Source organism: Lingula anatina, chromosome 5 (genome assembly GCF_051362555.1).
Source record: "Lingula anatina isolate TDL-2025a chromosome 5, LinAna3.0, whole genome shotgun sequence".
NCBI lineage: Eukaryota > Metazoa > Brachiopoda > Lingulata > Lingulida > Lingulidae > Lingula > Lingula anatina.
In genome coordinates, this window is record NC_141771.1 from 2,101,647 (window position 1) to 2,114,303 (window position 12,657).

At 35.6% G+C, this 12,657-nt stretch overlaps 1 protein-coding gene across 2 annotated transcripts; it reads left to right on the top strand.

The window, feature by feature from the left end:
* Positions 1-33: 33 nt before the first annotated feature.
* Positions 34-10,345, top strand: LOC106165897 (uncharacterized). 2 transcript variants are annotated; one of them, XM_087014334.1, is made up of 9 exons: positions 34-124; positions 541-1,887; positions 3,490-3,554; positions 4,446-4,639; positions 5,079-5,271; positions 6,699-6,899; positions 7,276-7,390; positions 7,900-7,992; positions 8,611-10,345. In XM_087014334.1, the coding sequence occupies exons 3-9, from the start codon at positions 3,517-3,519 to the stop codon at positions 8,683-8,685; spliced, it is 909 nt and encodes a 302-aa protein (XP_086870460.1). In that variant the 5' UTR covers positions 34-124; positions 541-1,887; positions 3,490-3,516; the 3' UTR covers positions 8,686-10,345. The 2 variants fall into 2 exon arrangements, with proteins under 2 accessions (XP_086870460.1, XP_086870459.1); XM_087014333.1 differs by lacking the exons at positions 3,490-3,554; positions 4,446-4,639; positions 5,079-5,271; ... (2 more) ...; positions 7,900-7,992; positions 8,611-10,345 and having other exon boundaries at positions 541-1,885.
* The last annotated feature ends 2,312 nt before the right edge of the window (positions 10,346-12,657 follow it).

Here is a 12,657-nt window from a genome sequence, read left to right on the forward strand (position 1 = left end):
CTTTATCGCTTTAGCTTGGTATATATGCCGTTGGAGACGCCCCGATTTGGTTGGATAAGAAATTTCTTCTAGTAATTCAATCGGAATCACGCGAAATAATATAAAACCTCGGGAGCATTTTCAGGTGGGCAATTTTACTGACTTTAAGTTATTGTTTTTATCTCAAACCAATTGCAAATAAGGCTTTGACTGCGACAAAATTAAGATGGGTATAATGTAATTGTGATTTATTCTCTGCTATTGTCAAATTCAAATGACATTAATAATTTTCAAAATGCCCATGGTTCTGTATCTGTATATACATGTATTTACAAATTTTATTTCATTTTATTTATTTTATTTTATTTTAATTCAAAATTCTGAAATAATCCTGAGTCAAAGTTTAATTAGACGAACACTTCTACCTTGTTAACAAATATGTTATGATGAAATATATAAAACTAGTTACCCTAAATTATTTACTTAAATAGAAACGGCATATTGATATTATTATCAGAGTTTAATAATAAACCGGTCAACTTAGTTTTGTTATTTTTTCAGATATAAAACCGAACAGAACAACGACATTATGCATCTCCAGGGACTGGTGTATATATTATTTCATGTGTGTTTCCATTCAGCGGCGCATTTTTCATCTTTATCAAATGAAAAAATTCATCAAAAAATTGGACGTTTCCTCAAATATCACCGGACAGCAGCAGGTTCCCGTTCTTTTGCAGGGAACTATGGGACAACCAACAGGCCAAATCAATACGCTAGAAGAGGACACACAGGACGATATTTACGAGTATATCACTGATAATATCCCCGTAGCCACGACCACTATAAACCCCCTGAGAGAAATGCAGGAAGAGACAAAATTTCTGCAACTGTTACAAGGAGATGCAGCTGACGAGGACGATTTGGTTGATTTTATAACCGTTTCTAATATGAAAGGACCAAAAACGAAAAAGACAGATAAATCATCCACTTTGGAACAAACAGCCAAATCCACTGGACGTAAGATTAAGAAATCAAACGATAAACATGTTAATATTCCCTCTAGAAAACAAGATAGACTACTGTCGCTCAGTCAAACTATACCAACCCCGCGCGGGAAACCCACAACAATGGATCTAACTACGAAGACGCATGGCTCGTCAAGGTTGAACAGTTCAAGGATTCGACACAAAAGAGATGATCTATCGGACATTGGATCTGGGGAATCAGGGGATGGCTCAGGTGATTCTGAAAACAACACCACTATCCGAATATCGACTAAACTGACTTCGATGTCATCTCAAACTTTGTCAAGTACCGCCCCTGGTACTTTCTCCTCAATTCCTAACTTCACATCTCCTAAGCGTACTGAAAAATCTTCCAGCAGTTCTTGGACCACACCGTCAACAGTTGGAACAAATCCATCGACGAAACGTACTCCTACATCTCCTAAACCTTCTGAGGAATCTACAACTACTCCCAGCAAGCAAGACATTCCAGAGAGGATAGATATAGGTTGGTGCAACAAAATTTCAATTCCATGATTATTTTATCTATTTGACTCTTGCATGAACGGTTTCAATATTATTGAAATAACTTTTACCCCAACAATAGAAGTAATCTTAATATTGACGCTGTTTTTTCATTTAATAGCTAATGCGACTGAAACGTGCGTTTTTTTTTTGTTTTTTTTTTTTTGACTGAATGAAAATTGCAAACTGTCCAGAGAGTCACAAAAAATGTTTGGATATTTTTCTTTACTCTGTACAGTAAATATGACGTGTAATTACAGAGTCAACATTCCTGGAAACCCTTGAGAAACAAGTTCCTCTGTCGCTAAAATTTAACGCAAGCTACAAGGATTTAAAGTCTACCTTTGAAAAGAAGAAAATTAATTTAGAGAATCAGGTATGTGAATCAATTGCCTATACCTTTATTTCAGAAGCCTTTAGATCAGTGATAGGGTAATAGTCCATTTTAAAAATATGTATGTAATGGAAGCGAAAGTATATATTTTGTTAGCAGTATTCTAGCGAAAGGCACACATAACATGGACAACATAATTTTTTAGTTCAGCGAATCTCTGTAAAATTAAAGTATGTATCTTGTTTGGATTTCGAGGAATTCTAGTCAATTCTGCTTTAGTAAACCTGTTCTTGGCATCAGAAAAACGTTTGTCTATGATGAGACCAAACTGCAAATCTCCCAAATACAAAACGAGTGAAAATTCATCTTAACTCAAGGTGATACTGAATTTGAAAATGAAGGTGTATAAATGAGGCAAAACAGGGCTTACTTTTTTCCCCCACTTTTTAAAGGCTGACAATTGTAACAAGGACGGGTAGGGTATTTTGTAATATTCACAACGGGTTCTTTGAGGTTGCTTACTTTAGTACATGCGTTTATTTCCCTTAGTGGGTATATTATACTGATTTTATTTATGCGTGTGATTTAAAAAAAAAGAATGTAAAGTCAATACTTACAGAAAACAAATACAAACAGCAAAGGTTTTATTTATCGACCTGTATACCTTTCTGATGGAGAATTTAACATGATTGATTTCTCAGGTGTGTGGGTGATATAGTTTATAGATATAGCTTAGGATTTAAGTATCAGGTAATCATCAAACCAGAGTATTGCTTTGATGGATCCTGCAATGGAAATAATTTGATCAGTGATATATAATTATAGAAATAGATCAGTTTACTATACGCACCAAAGAAAGTTAAAAAGAGGCAACTTCTAGAGGTATAGATAGTAAGCTGCTTGGAGTTATACATTTGGGACCTTTAAAAGAAAATTTGGATATAGAATATACATAAGACACATCACGTGAAAGTTGGGGTTTGGCTATCGTTTGGGCGTGGTAGTCAAAAGGGTATAAAAAGAGACCACTGGCTCTCTTTTAACACTTACTTACACTTACCTTCTTATTTACCGACTTACTGACTTACTATTTACTTATTTGCTACAGTTCTTCGTGGGACTAACGTATTCTTGGGATTAACGTGTTTTGCAAGCTACTTACTTTCGCATAGTTACCTTCTCAGCAGTTGCCACTAGCTTGGAGTATACTTCTCACTAGTTGTACTCACGAAATAAATACTTTACTGGAAGATCAGTGACTTATCCGTCTTTTGATTATCACCGAGAGAGAGAGATTTATAACGGGAATAGACCCCCACGCACATATACAATAAACGCGGTTGATAGGTATGTCAAGACCAATCAAACCAAATGATTAGAACAGGTTAGAGTTAGGCTGAGTATTGGGGTTTGTATATGGGACGAAAGTCACCTGTACAAGGTAATAGGAACAGGCTATGATTTCTAGCGGACTACCATGTCTGTCACAGCTGGCGGAAATACACCTTTGTGTATGCATAATCACTCCGTCCGTGCCTTTGGAATTATTTATGTTAGGGTGACATGTATGCATGAATATAGTGTTAATAAAAACGGCTTTATTTCATGGATGTATAATAACCAAGCTAATGGATTGTATTTCAGATATTCACTAAATTCAATTCAACTGCAATGGAGGGTCTTCTTGGAGTGGAAATAACCGATTTCAGGTATTTCAATTTAACATACAATACAAAGATATACGACTTATCAAAATGTCTACCAGACATGATGAATGGGTAGTTTCATATCAAAATAAAGTTTGATGAAGAAATGGTGGCACCATTTAAGAATAAGATTTCATTATTTACGTAGTTAGTTTGTCTGTTTGCATTATTATACAGAACAGTTACGAGCGGATTTTGATGAAATATTCAGGATAGGTTAAAAATGATCCTATTTATATCAGTAAAATGGCCGTCTTCTATAGCACCTCTTTATTCTCTACCGTCTTGTCACGCACAACGCCTCCACTAGTCCGTCTGGTTTCTCAAAAAAAAAAAAAAAAAAAAAAAAAAATTGGTCTGCTGCATCTATGTGAAGTGTCCACAGCGATAGAGTGGCGTTTATTTATTTATTTATTTATTTATTTATTTATTTATTTTATTTTATTTTTTTGTTTAAATTTGAGTATTCACTCCAAAGTCATAAAACAATAACTGCACTTTCTGGGGGAAAAGTAGGACAATTGCCTGCATAGATCTTTCAAACGATTATTGATTTGTCATCATGTGTAACGATTAGGGGGACCAACAAGAAAGAGAGGTGCAAAGTAAAAAAAAAAATACTTGGAAGTTTAAGAAGGGTGAAAAAACAAACACAGTTATTCAGTTTCACCTTAAATACCTTTGTGGATATCATGGCACCATTCTCTTTCAAAAATGACGATGACGACGTAAGCTGTTCAGCTCCGTGGAAATCCGTGGAAATTTTGGCAGCATCAGAACCGGCAAATGGAATATACAGTATAGCCATAGGAACCTGCCTTTAATTAAGTACCTTGATAGATACCGGTACTTAAATAAAATAATGAGAATTGGCTTAATACAATTATTTTTCAGAGAAGGGAGCATCATAATCGATTTCAACCTAATTTTTGCCTTGAAAGTGTTCTTAAATACTTCTGGCAATTCCAACGTCACGTTGACCAAAATAAAAGAAGTTTTGAGTGGCAACAAAACTCTTCGAGTAGAAGTGGATAACAAGACTTATGGTTCAGACGAACAGTATGCACTTGATGAATTAAAGAAAATAGGTGAGCTTGTTTACGTGATATAAAGTGTTATGTCACTTCTTAATGTAAGATGCATTTCTGCACAACCTGTATACATTCTAAAATTAAAAAAAAAAAAAAATCAATATAATTTCTTCCACTTTCAATAATGGTGATAATAATAATGATTTTTTAAGTACAAACATTTGCTGTGACATTTGCGGAGGTGCGTTATTAATTAGGATCTCAACATCGTGTACATTTTTGAGATTAAACGCTAACTAAAGTTGAAAACGGGTTCTCTAATTAAACGTATTGTTATTCTTATGTTATCTGCTTTTTTGATACGTTTACGAAGTTCAAATACTATACCCTCCTTTAATAATATTGTTCGATTTTCATATTTAGTATAATTTCTTCAGTCAGTTCTATTTTAGTAAATCTGAAATAATGTACGGGTTTTTTTCACTTATTACTGCAGGACAATTAATACAGGACCCATGTATGCTTGACCGTGTCATCGACATTTGCGCGGAGAAGACCAAAACCCGTGAATACACGTGTGAGGTTAGAGATAAGGGAGGTGTAGAATGTGTCTCCAAGTGTGTCAACTGGAAGTGTAATGGACATGGAACCTGTTCTGTTCCTTCACCCAGCTTTACCCCTACCTGCACGTAAGTGTAGATTATGTGCAGGGCACGCTACACCCTTTGATGCTACCGTTTTTGTGTGAAATCATTATCAAATAACATTTCAATATTTTTACTGCATCATTAAAGCGGATAGGAAGGAAATCCTAACGTAACGACCCTCTTGTAACATTATATTATATTATATTATATTATATTATATTATATTATATTATATTATATTATATATCTTACTTTGAAAGATGCAATTTATAAATAGAGAGATAAATGTAAATATTGATATAACGCAGTAACGTTCATGTTTATTTTTTTTGGTGTAGTAGTTCAATCTGTAGACTTACATACGGCGTACATTTATATCATAACATTGTCTAAGGCTTCATTCACATGGAATGTCTATTTTCTAAATTCTATTTTCTATTCTCGGTATGTCTTGTGATCACGGTCTGTGCCCTGAATACCCCGCGGCGTAATTACTGGCAGCGCGAGCCAGTTACTATAAGTTACTATAAGTAACTGGCTCGCGCTGCCAGTAATTACGCGGCGGGATATTCAGGGCCCAGACCGTGATCATAAGATACCGCGAATAGAAAATAGATTTTTAGAAAAAAGACATTCCATGTGAACGAATCCTAAGCTGATGACGTGTTAAGAACAAGTTGAAATACTCCCCCCTCGAAATAACCAATTGTTAACCTGTACTAGTTTGAGCACAATGAATCCGTCTCTGATAGAAGAAATGATAAATCAGCCGAATATAAATACCGGTAAATCAAAACGATGTTTACACAAGTTTGATAAAGACCAATTTCCACTAATTTTTGCAGCAATAGGTTATGATAGGTTATCGTAAGTTATATTTATTTTTCTCGTTCAGACATTGGTGACAGGTGCGTACTGATAACGACATGAACCTCAGGTGTACATTTATAGGCAGCCTCATTGTATAATGCGAATTCTACACTAAAAGTAAAGCTATGCCCATTTTTCAGATCGTCTGGTCGTCTGGGTGGGGATATTTATCACATTTAGGATTTTTCCTGTCGCTGCAAACCGTCTGCTGCTATTTACTTTCTGAACCGTTTTCATTTTCAGTTTATGATGTATTTTCTCATTTTTTGTGTTGATCTCTCGCTGATACAATTGCATGAAAATCAAAGTTAATTTATGACATTTAGAGACAGTCTGAATATACACAAGTAATAATTAATTTAGAAAATCAACTGCAAGTAAAATATCAACATTTTCCAACCGGATATTGCAGTATGACAACTTATTTCAGTAACATTTAGGATAATATATTTATAGCACAAAAACTAAAGCAATATACTCTTGATTGAAAAAATATATTTGGAAAATGTTCACCGGGAATTATAAATAATTAATGTCTAATAGGATTAAAATAAGATAAAGACTCAGATTACACCAGTTTGATGAAATTTTGATTAAAGGTGCTACACTGAGGAAACAGCCACGCAGACGGTAACCTATTCTGGTGTCAACTGCACGGTGTCCAGGGCAGCTGTTAAACTGGACATAGTGATCTACGTCACCACCTCTGTGGGCGGGGCGCTGCTGATAGTCGTCGCAATCACGATTGTGTTAGTTGTGATATGGAGACGACGGTATGGGAATGTAGCGAAACGGAGCAAGTAAGTGAGCAAACGGATATTTTCAAAGTTATAACTGTCATCTTATCTTAAAATCATATCAGGTATTCATCATCTAAATCATGACTTGAAACTAAAGTCAGAAATAGATGACCTTTCTTGTAAAAATCAACAGCTTTATATTAAATTTTTTACCTCCAATATTTCGATGTCTAACAGAACATCTTCATCAGAAAAGGAGGAGGATGGTGTCACCCTCCCTAACCTATACCTGCTTTCCTTAAAGCAATAGGTGGGGACATGCAAGCTTATCTTTTCCGAATAGAGGGTTTCTATCTGGGTAGCCAAAAAAATCAATTTGTTATTTTAACAAAACACAACCGGTTAAACATTTCTCTGAACTTCTCCTATATTTCAGGTATCACGGTCTCCATTCTGATAAAATGACTACAAACGACGATACTGCCTCGGACACTTCGTCCGAAACTAGGAGCCAGATGTTAAAAAAGGGAGAATATGTGTATGATAACGAGGTATATCTAATATTTTCATTATCACCATAGTGTTGCCATATTAATCTTTTGTTATTGTGGCGATGAAGAATATTAGTTTCACGAATTAATTCATCCATGCATGCTTTTGTGGTTTTCTTTACAGCTTAATCAACTCTCGTCCTTTTTTCAATTGGATTTTCATTAGTCCTGTTAATAATAAAAGAGTAAATTTGAACTTGACACATACTATATTTTCAATGTGACTATTTTTCAATTACGTTGTTTAGAACAACACAGCCATCACATGCGTGAGCAACCCATAAGATAAACAATTGTTTTGAATCCAGTACGTTGCCGATTGAAATATAAGTTGAACTTGCATGTTATCGATTGCAAAATCTTGTTAAATCTTCCTTTAGGAGATTAATAGTGCTTTGCTGTGATGAACTGTGAACAAAAGGCCCAGAAAGCACAACAATATATGCATATACGAAATACCCTTTTGTGGTATATATTATTTAGTATGCGTTCACTTGTGTTTCTGCCAGGTGTATCAACAAGGCGGAGACGGTAGCTTATATGGTCCTGGGTACAGTATGGGTTTCCAAGTCAATCTTGATCACATCGACCCGAAGGCTGACGTTAGTATTTGTTGAAGCTTTATACTGAAAATAAGTAGGATTGTGTTTGTTGAGATTAGTCTGTAATTCTACGTACAGCCCTCACTGTCAATGTAGTGTAGCGCATTGCTGTGTGCCAATTTGGACAAGCTGATAAGACGTTCAGCAATCTCTTCTCCTGGGCAGGTTATCGGTGACACCCTAATATTGTACCTTGTAACTGACCCGAAATGATGAGTGTAGAAGTGAGGGTAACATCGAAATAAGGGGGTGACCTTCAAATGTATTGCTCTCTACGATCACAAATTTCCAAAAGAATGTGTCCTTGTTGCTGATATTAAGAAAAGTAATGATATTTAAAATGCAAGGTACTTTAAGTAAGGCACTCAGCCCTGGTTGAGCCAAACTTTTTTCATACTTTATCACTCAGTTTTGTCTGGAACCGTTATATTCTTCAGTTGATGACAGGGAATGTAATATGAAACGTGTGACGTGCAGCAATTGCTTGTTTATAAAATGTTGGCTTAGCACCTAGCACCTCCATTTTGTCTGGGTTGCATTTTTACAAACATATGTAAACAGTTTACATACAAATTTATTCACCATGCTAGTTATATTCCACGTTTGTTTGTTTTCCAGTATTCTATCAAAAGACCTCAGATATATCCCAGACCGAGCTCCCTCCGTCAGGCAGTAGGTAGTGGACTGTATTGACAACGACAGAGTATCACGAGTAGCATGATTGCACCATGGGGAACAACGGGTGGAACTCAATTATAGTCTTTAGTGCTGGAGATATAACATATACAGTATATAGTGGACTGTACTGACAAGTGCAGAGTATCACGAGTATCATGATAACACCCTGGGGAACAATGGGCAGAACTCAATTATAGTCTTTAGTGTTGGCGATATAACATATACAGTCCACTATATACTGTATATGTATATATACCACGAGTAGCATGATAACACCCTGGGGAACAATGGGCAGAACTCAGTTATAGTCTTTAGTGTTGGCGATATAACATATACTTTGTCAAAAACCATTGTTTTTGGTGTAACTATTTATTTATTTTACTTAAGTATGTAGTAAACAAACAGCCTTGCTTTTAGATACAAACCTCCTCATTACCCTAACCAATTAGATGTTCTTAGCGTGTACATGTACCTTGCAGAAAGGAGTGTTAGTGGAATGTCTGTTTGTTTGGCATAAATATTTGCTGTGATACCTGAAACCCATATCATTAGCGATAATTACTTATGTAGGAAAAGTGCACTTCATGTAGCAATCACATCTCAAGTTATAACAAACTTGCAAATACAGGTGATATATTTCCAAGATTTTAATTTCTCGAAACAAAGAACTGTTTTCAGGAATATTGTTCGCCATTAATCTTTATATAAACTAACTCTATGTCCTAAGTGAACAAATTATGATATTACAGGTATATCCCCCTTTATATTTAGTCACGTTTATATATCTTCCTGACTTCCCTCTGCAGTCCAAATCAAATGATTATAAATGATAAAATATGTCTCCCTTTGAACGTCGTATCTATCATTAAAACCTTTGTTTGTATTTTTCCTGAGTGCTGGGGCTGGGGTTAGGGTTGAGCGTCTATTTGCAGCAAGCATGTTTATATTTCTAAACAGTTTACAGTGGTTTATGTTTGTTATTAATCATCATATTTTTTATAAACTTGAATTTATAGAAATCTTGTCTGTAAGCGGTATTGTACCTTTGTTCCCAGACATATAAAAACTGATTAAACGATAAAATGAAATGTAGTAAAATGACATAATTTTATATCAATATGATATTATATCCAGTACTAAATCTCTCTTTGTGATACATGCTGTAGTTTCACTGCCTTATCACTTATTGTTTGAGTCAGAAGTTGGTTGGTTTTTGATAAGAAAGCTAAGATGTGTTTGTCGGGTGAAACACTCAAGTCACCTCACGCAGCGATTAAGAAGAAATCAACTGGTCACAGATTAAAAACTGAAAAAATTGAATTGTTTTAGTTACCAAAGGTCAACTTTGTTGATTATCTTAGGTAATATTATGTTGATAATGAACGCAATAAAGATACATACATAGTTTGCATATTATTGTTTGAAGTCACAACTATTAATGTTTGAATTCAAACGTAAGGTTTGCTAATTATTACCTGGATGCATGACGATATGTGTGCTTGCAAGGAGACAGCATACTCTCGATATTTATGGCCCGGTAATAAACTTACGAAAGTCTAATTGTACGGTATTAACTTCAATGATCATTGTCGATACTGATAACTTAATCATGGGGAAAACTTTCTGATATTTTGATTCCAATACACTTAAATTGCTAAAATGAAGGGTTGTTTCAAAAGAGAATTGCCTCTACGATTTCAATAAATTCAAACTAAATGTAACTCACAGGTCATTAGTATTTATTTCATTCGTATTTAGTATTCCATTCAAGTTATAGTATATTTGGGGATATTTATTCGTCTGGGTGGGGATATTTTTTGTCAATTATAAATGTGTTGAATTGTCTAATCTATAGAGAAAGTGTTATGTTCAAGAAAGCAGGGATCAAGGGAGAAAAGCAGAGTCATAAAAGCAGTGGTAACACTGCACCATTAAGAATTAATTATCAGAGTCTCGGGCAGTTGCCACAAATCCGGATGACGTCATTTTTTCATCCAGGTACTGACTTTATACCAGTTTCTGAAGCTTGTTGGCTCAGATAAACCCGTTCCTCGACAGGCACCTGCAGTTATCAATGGGATTCAAAGTAGAAAAAAAAAACAGTCTTCGTGCTCAATTCCCTAGTTACCGAAATATGTCACAACATTTCTGCGTATCACTTACACGAAGGTGTAAATTTTGCAATTAATTCAGCTTGTTGTTTGACATGCATGAGAGAGACAAATGTTCTTGTTCTGACACCCTGGATCGGTGTATAGAAGAAAATACGAAAATGACGGCAAAAAACGGAACGTGGAACGGGTTGGCCAGATAAGAAGACATACCCAATTATTTTAAATGGCAGCCAATAATTTGGGGTAATATTCATTTTAATTTAATGTGAAGATATAGCCCCTCTGACAATGAAATACGCGTTCAGCTAGTATAGTCTAGTCGCCACTCCAATAGGCCCATGCAAGAGTCGAGACCTGCAATGTTTTTTCCTGTAAACTTTTCTTGCTGAAATGCATTCATCACGTCGAGAGAAGCAAAATTACATTGGTTGCTACTTACGGGACATTGAGCATTTTTTCAATATGGCAGTCAATTATGAGGAAAAAACGACCAGAAGTCGCTCAAATACTTTATTTAATAGTTATTTTAACATCCTATCAGAAGAGCACAGCAGGCTGGTGAATGCAGTTAAACCCCCCGTCACACTAATTCGGAATCAGAAGGAATCAAGCAGAACCAGCCGTAATAACTAAATTTAAAAATTCGTACTTCATTCGGAAAGAAATTTCAAATAGACCTAAATTCTTGTAAGAATGAAGTTGGGATACTTAGAATGCGCTTGAACCCGTACATTTAACGGGTATACCCTTTTCCCAATTTAGCATTGTTTAGACAGGCTTCTGCTCTACCAAAGAGGAAAGCGATTCACCACAGAGGCAGATGAAGCTGTTTAAGGAAAATTTAAAGATTGAAAGATTGTTAAGGGGTAAGATGAAAAGTGTGATAAAAACAATAATAATTTAATTTAAAGTCTAAAATGTATTTATACATGTTCAGTAGACCACAAAAATAAGTACATAAAACACAGCTTCCAAGACGTATGTAAAAAATCAAGAAAGATAAATATTCTAGATCATAACAGTTTAATTTTACATTAAAAAAGAACAAATTATACAATCAGTACAAAAAAGCCTAATTCTTACATAAAATCAATTACAATTTCCTGAAACAAGCTCCCTTTAGCTTTGCAGTTATTGGAATTTGATTTGAACAGATAAAAACGAGAGTTGTCTAAGTATTTATTACATGGGTATCTAAGGTGCCATTCCCAGACGTTTTCGTACTAACTGTGGCTCGATCTATTTCCAAGGGGATTCTCGCTTTTAGCTTAAGCGGCTTGGATGTCTGTCACGCCTGCTGAAGCTGCAAGGGGTAATTAATTATCGTTAAGCAGTTTCAGTATTGGTTGCAGATATCTAGGCCGCTTAGGCTGAAACTAATTTAGCGAGAAACACCTTGGAGATAGATCGATCCTCTTAAATCGACCTAGGTATGGGAATCCAGTCTAAGAAAACCATATTAACTCCAGTTGGAACAAACATTCAGGTGGAGATATATTGGTTGTATATAAAGATTATCTACATGTCTTTATTGCTTTGTTCAGTGGTCGGCTGCCTAGGCAGCAGGCTGAAAGTTTTAAAAGACGAAAAGGGATACGACCTTCTTTTTCAAGCGCACCTTAGTCAGGTGATCTAAGACTTGGTTCCCATCTGGATAGACCTAACTCCCCGGAGGTTCACGCTCAATTGCTGTCAGCTACCGCGAGCCGAGCACGCACAAAAGTTAATTACCCCCTGTCAGCTTTTAGTAGGAGTGACATACATCTAAGCCGGTTAAGCTGACAGCAATCTAGTGTGACCCCCCGGCGGGATAGATCGATCTCAATATCCGTGGGAATGGTCTCTAAGTGTTTTGGAAATTTAGCCCCCTCGC